This window comes from Cricetulus griseus (assembly GCF_003668045.3).
Source record: "Cricetulus griseus strain 17A/GY chromosome 1 unlocalized genomic scaffold, alternate assembly CriGri-PICRH-1.0 chr1_0, whole genome shotgun sequence".
Lineage (NCBI taxonomy): Eukaryota > Metazoa > Chordata > Mammalia > Rodentia > Cricetidae > Cricetulus > Cricetulus griseus.
Genome location: NW_023276806.1, coordinates 58,823,930 through 58,836,888, shown reverse-complemented (window position 1 = coordinate 58,836,888; position 12,959 = coordinate 58,823,930). Strand labels below are relative to the sequence as shown.

At 40.3% G+C, this 12,959-nt stretch overlaps 1 protein-coding gene across 4 annotated transcripts in view; it reads left to right on the top strand.

Annotated features, from left to right (window-relative positions):
- Fmo5 (flavin containing dimethylaniline monoxygenase 5) overlaps positions 1–9,681 on the top strand; it is a 43,051-nt gene extending 33,370 nt beyond the window's left edge. For all 4 annotated transcript variants that reach the window (XM_035450965.1, XM_027393746.2, XM_027393745.2 and 1 more), the window contains 3 exons: positions 889–1,241; positions 5,210–5,282; positions 7,135–9,681. In XM_035450965.1, the coding sequence (XP_035306856.1) occupies positions 889–1,241; positions 5,210–5,282; positions 7,135–7,480 (772 nt within the window). In that variant the 3' untranslated portion in view covers positions 7,481–9,681. The remainder of the gene's footprint in view (positions 1–888; positions 1,242–5,209; positions 5,283–7,134) is intronic.
- The last annotated feature ends 3,278 nt before the right edge of the window (positions 9,682–12,959 follow it).

The following is a 12,959-nucleotide window of genomic DNA, read 5'->3' as shown; positions in this document are numbered from 1 at the left end:
GGAACATAGGAGGAGTATGGAATGAAATTATAGTATAAAGAATGGACTTGGGGCTGGTGACATGGTTCAGAGGGTAGAGGCACTTGCTGCCAAGCTTGATCTCCAGGACCCATGTGGTAGAAGGAAAGAACTGGCCCCTACAAGTGTTCCTCTGCCTCTCTATATGCCACTGTGGCGCACATATGTGTACACACATAGACGTACACACTCTCATACGCACCATCAGTCAATAAATGTTAAAGCTTTTATGAAAGCATTTCTAAAGACTAATTTTAAATGCTTGATTCTGCCCTTTTTATTTTATCTATTTATTTGTGTGTGTGGGGGGGCGATGTTGCACAAGCCATGCAAGGTATACATACATGTAGAGACCAGAGACAGGTTGTGAGAGTTACTTCTGTCTGCTGCATGGGTTCTGGGGAATTCAAGTCAGGTCATCAGTCTTGACCCAAGAGATAGTAACCTGCTGGTAAATGTTAAATAGCCATTTCACTGGCCTATCTTTTGGGCTTTTAGAACTGGAAATGGAACTGGAAATGTTCATAATCTATTTCTGCCGCTTATTGAGAGCTGTCTGAAACTGTTGGTCAGTAGCCTTACCATGCCTCAGAACATTGCTGTTACCTGAGAAACCCACACATACACTCTTCAGATAAAACCCTTTGCCCTTCATTCCTGCAGTACCCCCCACTTCCAAGCCACCCCGGCCCTGAAGTCCTGATCTATGCCAAGCTGGTATAAAGTAGACCATCAGCATCTTTGGCCAGATAGGAGGGGTAAAGACTGACATGTGGTTTGAGCACTGGAGCAGAATTATACTCTAGTGCTGACTTCTTTCCCTTCTCCTTTACTCTCACCTCATCTCTTCGTCTGTCTCACCATTTACAGAGTTCTGAGTCAGCATCCGACAATAAATGATGAGCTGCCAAATCGAATCATTGCTGGCTTGGTGAAGGTGAAAGGAAACGTGAAGGAATTCACGGAGACAGCTGCCATATTTGAGGATGGCTCCAGGGAGGATGACATTGATGTTGTCATCTTTGCCACAGGCTATAGCTTTGCCTTTCCTTTTCTTGAAGATTCTGTCAAAGTGGTCAACAACAAGGTGTCCTTGTATAAAAAGGTCTTTCCACCTAACCTGGAAAAGCCAACTCTTGCGATCATCGGATTAATTCAACCCTTGGGAGCCATTATGCCCATTTCAGAGCTCCAAGGACGCTGGGCCACTCAAGTGTTCAAAGGTAAGTGATGATGTACATTGACAGCTAGGTGAAATGTTTTACCTATACCTGTACAAGTGCTCTTAAATACCTACAGGCTAAGTATGAGTTCAACAGTGCCTAGAACAAAGCTAGTGCCAGAAAAAAAATATTTTCAATCAATCTAAAGTAGTAATGTGTAACCATAGACATACATAAAAGCAAGTCAGTAATTTTTCTTAATTAGGCATGCTTTAATCCCATTGCTGCCAGTGTTCAATTCAGAGGTGGGTTTGGCTTAAGATCTTTGAGAAAAAGGTGCTCCAGATAACTCCAGTGTACAGCTGGTATGTACTCATGGAATTAAATGATTCTTTCATTAGAGATAAAATCTAATATAGACTATCATGACTTCATTTCAGCTATAGATTAAGAGATGCTTAGAGATTCATCCAGAATGTGGAATATTTAATTTATCAAATCCCCAGTTTCCTCCCTCTTATGTCCCTCTTTCAGCTTCAGCTATGTGTGAAAAACCTTTAGAGTTTAGGGTAATAGACTCAGCATGAGTCAGCCATGTGGCAAACCTTCCTGAAGACCTCCTTAAATTCAGCATCATTATGGAGTCCGAGAATAATATAATTGTTCCTTTCTAATCTGATTAGGACATACCAGAAGATAAATTGGTAGGGGAGCAAAAGCAAGACTGCAATGAACAGGGGAAGAGCTAAAAATGGCTTAAGGACCTACTGGAGAGATGACTCAACAGCCAATGCTGCTCTTGCAGATGACTCCAGTTTGTTTCCCAGGACCACCTGGTGGCTCACAAGCATCCATAACTCCATTTTCAGGGGATCTGATGCCTGACCTCCAGGGGCATCAGGCATGTGCATGGTGCACATACAGACAGACAGACAAAGCAATCATACACATAAATGAAAAGGACTTAAGAGATTTGAAAGCACACCATCTGAATACAAAAGGAGAAACTAGAGAAGTTTAGGCTACACAAGTTAAAACCTGAGGAATATGCAAAAAAACCTTTAAATATGCAAATAGATGGCCTATAGAAGAATTAGATTTATCCAGGATCAAACCATAACCATGGAGTGAGATCTTGAAGGCTGATAACATCAGTTTAACAACAACAACCTGAAAAGCACTTTTTTTTTTTTTCTGTCAGCCAGTACCATTTCAACGTGAAACAGATGGCCTCTGAAATAGTGAGGAGTCCAAGGAAAATAGAGAAAAGGTTCAATGGCTGGATGGCCATTTGGTTATATGTTGGGTAGGGAGATGAGGTGATGGAGTACAAGACAGAGAAAAACTATTAAGGTTCTTTATGTGGTTGTGATAGCACAGATTATTATCATTACTGCTTAATCTAAAATATTCAGAATTTTTTGTTGGAATTATACTTTCCCTATTGAAAAATTCTCGAGGCAGATAGTTAATCAAAAATTTCCAATTTCTATCACTTCTTAATTTCTTTCCAGTTCTATCCAGTGGGTCATATACTGTTAGAGAACAATGGGCCAGCAAAAATTTAAATACGGTTTTTAAAAATTATGTTTAAACACGGGAATTCTGTAATAGAGATGGTGAATCAAGAAAGAACTGCATCAGATTGTTCTACACATCTTTGTTTTCTGCATCTATAGAATTATTAAAAACAAACTGGCTCTCTCAGCCAAGAAAGAGACCTCTCCCTCCATAATATGTCCCATTACTAAAAGTAACACTTTTGGTTTTATCATGAGAAGCAACTTGGAAATCAACTCTGCAAGTGAGTTTCTTGAGTGTCCTGAGGACCTGTGATTAAACATGAAGCATTACAGCGTTTCCTCAATGATCATGTAATTCCCATGGCTCAAATGAGAGGACACATGGAAGACGCAGAAGGGTCTTCCTGGATACTGAGTTTCTGTGTCCTGTGTTTAGAGAGACTACCAGGGGGGTTACTGGGGTGTGCTCAGAAAAGGGAGATAGCCCAGCTGGCAGAGCATGTGAAAACTGTTATACTGGGACTTGGAGTTAATCTCGTAATGAAATGACTTAAAGAAGCTGTTTCTTGTTTCAAGATCTCTCCAGTGTTAAAACTCAACCCCCCATTCCAGAAGCAGAGCTAGACCCAGGGCTTCAAGTTGCATAGAAGTAGATTTGAGGGTTAAATACAAAGAATATTCCATCAATTAGAGCTGCCAAATAATTATGCCATGTCCTTGGAATATATAAGGATTCCATGACCCAAGATGGAGAAATGAGATAGCTGCCTGATAGCTATATTATAGAGAAGAGGACTGTGGTAGGCAAGATCTGTTTGTATCCTGAAAGTATATGTTTCAGAATTTCATGGAGTAGTGCTAATGCCCATTTATCTGTGAAGAAAGTTGGTTGATCTGGAGTCATTAAATACTAATTGGACTTCATCTAGTTTGTACCACTGGTGTCAAAATTCCTACTCTTGGAACTGTTTTCATGTCAGAGCTTAAACTTACTTGTGAAGTTTGAAAATTATGAGTTGCCCATGGCCTTGCCCTCAATTCTTATCAAACAACAGAATTTAGATGGTGAGGGCTACCTTCCATGGGACTTTAGCATAAAATATTATGGTGAATCTTTAACCTCCTTCTTTCTATGAAATATAAAACCTCTTTGTTATCAAGATAACCGTGCTGAACCTGTCTCCTGCTCGCTTGAACTTCCATATTATGACTGATTTCTTCTAGGCTTTTAAGCTATTTATCATTTCCTCATATCCATATTTTATTTTCCAACTGAAGGACCACATTAAAGGATCAGTTGGAAGTCAGAGAAAAGCAAATAACTTCCAAGGAAATGCAGAATTGTGGTACCCAGTCCCAGTGGATACATCTACAAAAAAAAAAAAAAAAAAAAAAAAAAAAAAAAAAAAAAAAAAAAAAAAAGAACTTCCATATCTAAGGCTTAGGGAACATTCCAGAAGAGGGTTTAGAAAGATTGTAATAGCCAGAGGCTCAGGGAGTTTTCTGTGAGATTGTGTATCCTAGTGATGTCAGAATCTATATCCATAAAGTCTCACCAGCACGAACATACCTAAACAAACTGAACAAGTAAAACAACAGACATTCCGAAGTGGGTAGGGAAAAGACCACAAGACCAACCCTAAACAAAGAGTTACAGGCAACTAAGAAATACTGAGAGCAGGAGATATAGTCTTCCCCAGGAAAGAGCACACCAATCCATTATGCAGTATCAAACGGTCAGCTGTGAAAACATGTACATACAAGTAACATTATACAGACTAACAGGTTATATTTAGGAATATATATGCACATACATATATGCATGTAATAATAAATGAAAAAAGAGGCCATAAATTTGTAAGAGGTGTATGAGAGGGGTGTATGAAAGGCTTTGAAGGGAGGGAAAGGGAGGGGGGAAATGTAATTGTATTATAATCTCAGAAATAGAAGAAATAATTAAAAAGTATCTTGCAAGGACTAGGCAGACTAGAGTAAGTGATGCACTGATGTATACTTCAGAGAGTGAAAAGGGCATTTCCTTATCTGAAATGCTGAGGACCAGAGTGTTCCAGATGTAGATTTTTGACAATTTGCATCTATGTAATGGGTTATCTCTTGGCTGAGACTCAAGTCTAAACATGGAATTAATTACTTTTTCCTATACACCTTTATACACAACCATTTTATAGGACTTAATATAGCTGTGCCTGCCTTTTGAGTGATACATGAAATCATTGTGTCATTGTGGATTTTTTTTTTTTTAACTTATGGCAACTTCATCAATGCTCAAAAGAAGTTTGGATTTGGGAGCATTTCCGGTTTCTGATTTCCAAATTTAGGGTGCTCGCCTTTTACCATCATATTCTGGTAGTGGTGAGACCGAATGCATTTTATGTCTTCTTAGACCCTGTAATTCTATAATTACCCACAGTGTGGTAATTATCATTACAATTATTGCTCAGTCTAAGTAATTAACACTTCTATTTTTAATTTTTTTCTCTTCAGGACTAAAGAAATTGCCCTCACAAAGTGAAATGATGGAAGAAATAAATAAAACTCAAGAGGAAATGGAAAAAAGGTAAGAAATTCTTCAGGAAGACACATAAACACTTTATGTATTTCTCAGTAAGAAGAATATTGTGCTATACTTAGTTTGCATGTGTGGGCTTAAGGATTTCTATTATACTGTGGTGTCAGAGGGAATTATAGCACCTGTGGTTTCCATGTGGATGAGGAAGGGGTGAGAAGCTGATGGGACATGTTTAAGGCCTAAAAGAAGTTGAATAGGAAAAAAAAAAACATACCAAGGGAACATCAGGTATATTATTTGGTGAGGACTTCTTAAGTGGTGGGGCTCTGGGTTTGTCCCTTTCTTTAGCAGCTCGCTCCCCAGGTGTCTATTTTCCTGTTCACTGCAGATGTGTGGTGGAGTTGCTGGGTCCTGTGCTCTCATTCTTTGCCCCCCCCCCCACCCAAAGCCCCTGGGCATCCCTGAAGCTGCTCTCTTGGAAGTCTTCCACAACTCACTTCAGCTCCGTCCTCTCACTGAGGTTGACACTTCTGAGCATTCCTCCTTCTTGGAGTGTTTTCTCTCCCTGCACGAAACCAATTTATTTCAATTTCCCTGCCCTCATTCCTTTGGCTTACTAACTTCTGGGTTTTGTTTTGTTTTGGGTTTTTTTGTTTTGTTTTTTGTTGTTGCTGTTTTTTTCGAGACAGGGTTTCTCTGTGGCTTTGGAGTCTGTCCTGGAACTCGCTCTTGTAGACCAGGCTGGTCTGCAGCTCACAGAGATCTGCCTGTTTCTGCCTTCTGAGTGCTGGGTCTAAAGGCGTGCGCCGCCAACGCCCAGGGGCTTACTAACTTCTATAAAGACATTCTGGGTATGCGCGGTCCCCAGGGATGTCACTTAACTGTTACTGAGCGTCAATTTTGTTTAGCATTTCATATGCACAGAGATGATTTACTCCTTGTGACAGCCCTGCAAGGTGGCATTGGTGATTTCCTTTTCTTGAACCTTTGTGAATCCTACAGCTCTTATCTCCAACTATAGGGTGAGTGAGCGCAGGCTAACAAAGTCAGAGCCGCTGGAGCAACCAGGAAGCCAAGTCCCCATATTCTTCCCTGTCTCTTCTCTGCCAAAATTCAGTCTCATTTCTGTAATTCTTCTGTGGTCATCTGAGAGTCCCTCTGCCATCTCATCTCACCAGCTCTTCCTCCATTTTGAATTCCTCAATCTCTGTTAGCTTGGCTTGGCTTCTTCTTTACTCCCTCTCTGTCTTACTATTCTTTTACAGTCATCACAGAGCAAAAAGTTGGTTTTCCATTTGCTCCCCAGGCTCCCTTTGTCTACATAGATATCTCTGTTTCTCACATTTCCCCACTGAAAACTCTTTTAACCCTTTACATCTGTGCTTGGTAAAACCATCCCTTCTATCTCCAGAGGACCATTTACTCTTGGAGGATGTCATCGTCTCTCAGCTTCTCAAGATTTCTAAATTTCCATCAGTCCAGAGAAGCCCTATTCTGTGCACCCCACTAACTCTTGTCCTCATAAAATAACCGAGGATCCCATGCTTAAGGAACTTAGTGACATTCCATGTCACGTAGCATGGCATCCTCTGGATCTGCCAGGCTTGCCTCTCCATCTCCATTCTTGTTTTCCACTGCTGTAGGCAATAGCCACATAGTCTAAACCTTTATTCTATACCCATTCCCCCCACTCCTTCACTCTGCTGTTTACCTCACAGTTCTTCCTTTGTTCTCACTTTGGCTTTATCCCCCAAGGATCTGTCAGCCATAGCTCTCTTAACTACCTCCCCTCTGCATTCCCATTTTGCACCCAACCCAGAATATCTACACAGAATGAACAGGTGACTGGCTGTTTGCCGGAATTGCTGATAGCCTGAGGCTTCTGTCTTCTTTGCTCTAGGTATGTGGAAAGCCAGCGTCACACCATCCAGGGAGACTATGTAGACACCATGGAAGAGATTGCAGATTTGGTGGGTGTCAGGCCCAATCTCCTGTCTCTGGCCTTCACTGACCCCAAGCTAGCATTGCGGTTACTACTGGGGCCCTGTACTCCAGTCCAGTATCGCCTTCAGGGCCGTGGAAAGTGGACCGGAGCTCGACAAGCTATTCTTACCACAGAAGATCGTATAAGAAAGCCTCTGATGACCAGAGTGGTTGAAAAGAGTGATTCTGGGGCTTCACTCATGACAATGCGTGTCATCATGCTAGCTGTTGTTTTCTTTGCTGTAATCCTGGCTTATTTTTAGATGTGACAGTGTCAGTCCTTGGGCTTTCCCTGGAAAGCCTCATCTAGCAACATCTTCAGAACCTGTCAAGACTGAAAACTCAGCTTCATACTACTCAGAAATCAGTCTCTCTACCTCTTGTCTTTGTCTCTCGATATCTGTCCGTCTCTCTGTCTCTGTCTATCTCTCTCTCTCTCAATCTTTCTTGCTTTTCCTTCTGCAATACTGGGTTTTCATTTATCAATTCACCTTCCTCCCTCTCTTGAGCCTCCACTTCTTCCTTCTAGAAATCCCCAGATGATAAAGTCAGGTTCTCTTTTGTCATCTTCATATATCATTAGCAGGGTTCTTTTAATGCTTGACTCTGTTGCGTTCCTAATCTTGCACACCTAAACTTCAGTGTGTAATAATACATCTTGAAAAGACTGCTCACATTATCAAACACATAGTGGCTACAACTTGACCTTGTAAGCAGAGCCAACATGTCTATCTCAGGAATTCCTACAGCAAGAATTAACCATTTAGTGCTGAGGGCTGGAAGTTCAATGTCAAGGGTACAGCCAATGAAGAACTCCTGGCTTCATGATTAATACAGTGAGGGCATTGAATGGGAAAACATGTCCTCAACTAAGTTCTGATGTGTGGTACATGCTTAGTAAATGCCCACCGATATATGTGAAATAAGATGACATCCCTAAGTCAACCTAATAAATGACCAACTCCATGAAACTCTTCTTCTGATACAATTCACTACCTACCAGAAGGCTGATTTTTATTCTTAATATTATAACCAAAGAGGCCCATCTTTAATTCGGGAACTGGAGATTTGAACTCTGGTCCTCTTGCTTTCATTAGCAAGTGCTCTTACTCACCAAACCATCCCTCTATCTCCTGCTTCTACTTTCTTAAGAAAGGGAAACTACTAGACTGAACATAGTGGCACATACCTGAAATTCCAGAATTTGGGAGTTTACCACAAGTTCAAGACCAGCCTAGTTTACATAGTGAATTTCAGGCCAACCAGGTTTGCCTATCGAGAACATGCCTCAAACGACAACGACAGCAAAATACAAAACAAGAAAAGAAATTGCTCTTTGGGTTTAAAAGTCATTGAAAGAATTTGCCATCTTCCAAAAGGTTGACTAAAGAATTTTGGGGTTTTGATTAGCTGTCCTGGCTTGATCTGTGAGTGCCTCCTATTAGGATCCAGTAAGACTTTAGCTGAGGAAATAAGTGACAGCCAGCTGCTGGGGGGTGGGGGGTCTGATTGTGTAATTAGTTTTACCCTTTCCTTCCTTCAGAGTCTACACAGTAAGAATCAATGAGCTCATTTATGTCTTAAGTTAGAGTTTATTTCTACTGATAATAATATTGACTAGGGACATTCTGACTAGATCAGTTCTTCTTGTATGCTTCAATGTAGTTCAGAAAAACAGGAAATGAACTGTGTAGCAAGCTTTCTTATTGGGCTATCTTTGGACCATCAGCCCACAAACAGTGACCCAGAGACTTATATTAATTGTGGAAGCTTGTCTTTACCTTAGGCTTTTTCCAAACTAGCTCTTATAACTTAATTAACCCCTATTGTTTTAAAAAATCTACATTCTGCCACGCAGCTCAGTTACCTCTTCTTACCATGGCACATCTGACTTCCTTCTAAGCTGCTGGGGAAATCGCACACCTAGATTCCTCCTCCCAGTTTCTCTTTCTCTGCCTGGAGGTCCCACCTATACCTCCTGTCTATCTATTGGCTGTCCCGCTCTTTTTTCTTTCTTTCTTTCTTTCTTTTTTTTTTTTTATTACAGCAATCACAGCAATACGCCTTCACTGAACTCTCTGGGGATAGGTACAGGTCGTGCAGGCAGGGTATCTTCAGAAATAACTGCTGTGTAGTATGTTTCTAAATGAATGGTTGCCAATCATTGAAGAAGGAGATTAAGTTTGATCAGCTCAAAGAGAAGCATTAGAATAACACAAATATACATAAACAGATATATGAGAATTCAAAATCTTCCTATTCCTACATGTATTTGGACAGCTACCTAACATTTCACCCTGTGTACTTCCTGTGACTTAAGCACTGTGCCCTGGTATGGTTCCTGTGATCTTTGTCCTTTCCCAATCCTTTTGAAACTGTTTCTTACTACTAAAAATGGATCTGGGATTTTTTTAAATCTGAAGATTGCTTTTCTTCAAGAATAAATTGAAGTCCTGCATCTGAACTTTTCTTCTTTTGCATTGTAAAATTCCTCTCATTTAGCCCGTGAAGACACTGAAGTACTGAACCTCCAAAAATGCCATCTCTCCTTAGCAGCAGTAACATAGCAGGCTTCTTCAAAGCCTGCAATTTTAAATTGAACTGACTGCTTCATTCCACTTAGAATGTGTAAAACTACAAAAACATCATTGATTTCTAAACCAAGCTGAAGGGGGGACCAATAACTTAAAACAGCTTAGGATACAAAGTGTAGTCACTGATGAACGTGTACTGACTTATCGATTTACACATTTTGCTCTTCTGGCCATATTAAAAGGTTACACCACTTTCCCATCTATGATAAATCTGGTTACCCAAAAGATGTATTCTTGTAACACCACAGAATAAAGAAGTGGCCAAAAAGAAGTGACTAGCATGTGTCAACAGGGCAAGAATCCATTGCAAAGTGGCCCCAATGGCCAAATTGGAAAAAAAATTATTGAAGCAATAAATAACTTAGTTTTGGGTTATAACATGAAACATAAAGGTACCTGAGAGTCCATATTGTTATAAATAAATGATTGAAAACATTAGTGGGATGGGATGGATAAAGTTCCCGTACTGAATTCCAAATAATTAATGTGTTTTCCCCTCATAGATTAACTTCCTTCAGAATCTAAGTGTGTGTGTGTGTGTGGGGGGGGGGTAAGGGATAACTTTGGAGGAGAAAGACGGCAAACTACCTCAGCTAGGTAGTCCATGTCAAAATAAGCAGTGACAATCATATGACAATATCTCTGTGCTGTTCCTCCTTCAGACTATAGCCCAGGCTAGACATGAGAAAAGTTATTAGGCAACCTCAGTATGATCTACAAATACCTTACTACCTTAGAATTTTACACACACACACACACACACACACACACACACACACACACACACACTCCTAAGAAGGGCTTCCTTCGTAGTATACAGGAGCCTTTAGGGTTGAAGTATTCATACTGAGAATCCCAAAATAGACAAAAAGCCATTAAGTCAAAGTTAAAGGACTATTAATAAATATGTACTCTGGCTAAAAATGCTGTATCAAATATTGGTGTTAAATTGGTAAAAGCACCACAGTGACATGTTCCATGAAAAAAACTGGGTGTGGAGCATCTAAAAACTCCATGTTGTCTTCACAACTTAAATCTAAAATTATCCTAAAAGTTTTTTGGTTTTGTTCAGTTCAGAGTTTGACCTGAACTACAGCATACTAAAATTTTCTCAGAAGAATGTTAGATAGTTGGGTCTAAAGATAACTCAGTGGTTAAGAATACTTGCTGCTCTTGCAAAGGACCTGGGTTTGGTTCCCAGAATCCACAAGTGTCTGTAACTCCAATTCCAGGGCATCTGCCTCTCCCTTCTGGCCCCTATGGGCACTGCAAGTGTGCACACATGCAAGCAAAAACACTTTTAACACATAAAATTAAAAAAAAAAACCCTTCTTTTTGAAAAAGAATATTAGCTGAGAGCACCTATTTAAATTACTGTTTCTTCAGTTCTGCTCAGATTAAGTTGCTCTAATAAAGCATAATATAATTTACTACAACAATTTTGGTTCCTGTGATGGAAAAATACAAATTATGGTTGGGGGCATTGGTGATATAAGGTCAAGACTTCTTAAAAATCACTCAGGTAGGTTGTTCCTCCAGGCTGAGCACATTAAACCGGTAGTTCCCAGCAGGAAAACTGCTGGCTGTGAAGAACAAGTTATACACAAACAAGGTAGTTTTATTTGCTGTTAGTAGTCCTGCCTAGCAGCAGCACGGTACATAAACATCCTCAGACTCTCTACCTATACCGCCCCAAGGCACCAGACTTCTCACACATTCTCTGCTGTACTGTTTTTAATAGACTGCCCCCTTTCCAGCCGAGTAACACTCAATCTTCAAGATTCAGATCATCTGTTATCCCTTCTAGGAACAGCTTTCTGCTCCTGAACATGACATTTGTGACCTTTGTGCTCTGATCATAGTTGGTATACTCAATTCCTCAATCACATTTGATGGACGACATTGTCACAAGACCCAAAGACAATGATTCCTTTACCTCCTAACTCTCTCCTCTTTAGACACAGATGCCTTGTAACTCATCTGTGCTCCCAGGGCCCAGTGTAGCTCCTGGAGCATAGTGGAGCTTCAGCAAAATAATGATAATTAATTGAATGAACATACTTAACAAGGGAGGTTAAAAAAAGAATGAGTTTTTAAAGGACTAAATAAAATATTGAACAGCAGTTTTCTAAAAGGAGAGTAAAGAGTGCTTATCATTTAGAACTGGCTTTGGGGCAAACTGTTTTGCAGAAAACACACTAGAGTAGAACACTGATGTAAGTCTGGGTAGTTCTAATGTACAGTATGGTGTGAAACAGGTGTTGTACACAACTTATTTCCTCAGTCAAGTGGGTCTTACAAAGTCTAGACCTTAAAATAGAAAGCCTGGCTTATTTCTCTCTTGATTCTCACGATACCCATTCCCCTGTTGCTATTTATTTTTATTTTTATTGCTTTCTCCAGCTCACCAGTTCTTTTGAAGCACCCACTACCTCTACTGTTTATAATTATTTTTATTTTATTTTATTTTGTTTTGTTTTTTTGAGACAGGGTTTCTCTGTGTAGCTTTGGAGCCCAGGCTGGCCTGGAACTCACAGAGATCCGCCTGCCTCTGCCTCCCGAATGCTGGGATTAAAGGTGTGAGCCACCATCACCCGGCTTGTTTATAATTATTTATTGACTCATTTATTCCCCTTCATCCAGTGAGGACTTCAGTACCCAGCTCAATGCTTCAGGTCTGTAGACACAGTTCTTCTTGATGGTGATTTAATATCTATGTAATTAGTACTTTACCAATCCAATCCAATGTATTAACTAGGATTTGGTCCAGCTCCATTTAATACAAAAGCAGTAAACAACCGTGGCCTAACAAGATTGACATTTATTTCCCTCTCATAAAAAAAAAAATGTCTGGAGGTAGACATCTTTTATGAGATGATTTGCTAGTTGCATAGTTTTTTTCTAGCCTGTTGTTTTTAGCTACATCATGGTCCAAAGTGGCTGCTGGAGGTCTAGCTTTTCTTTTTTTTTTTTTTTTTCGGTTTTTGAGACAGGGTTTCTCTGTGGCTTTGGAGGCTGTCCTGGAACTAGCTCTTGTAGATCTGGCTGGTCTCAAACTCACAGAGATCCGCCTGCCTCTGCCTCCCGAGTGCTGGGATTAAAGGTGTGTGCCACCAATGCCAGGCTGAGCTCTAGCTATTCTATGAGC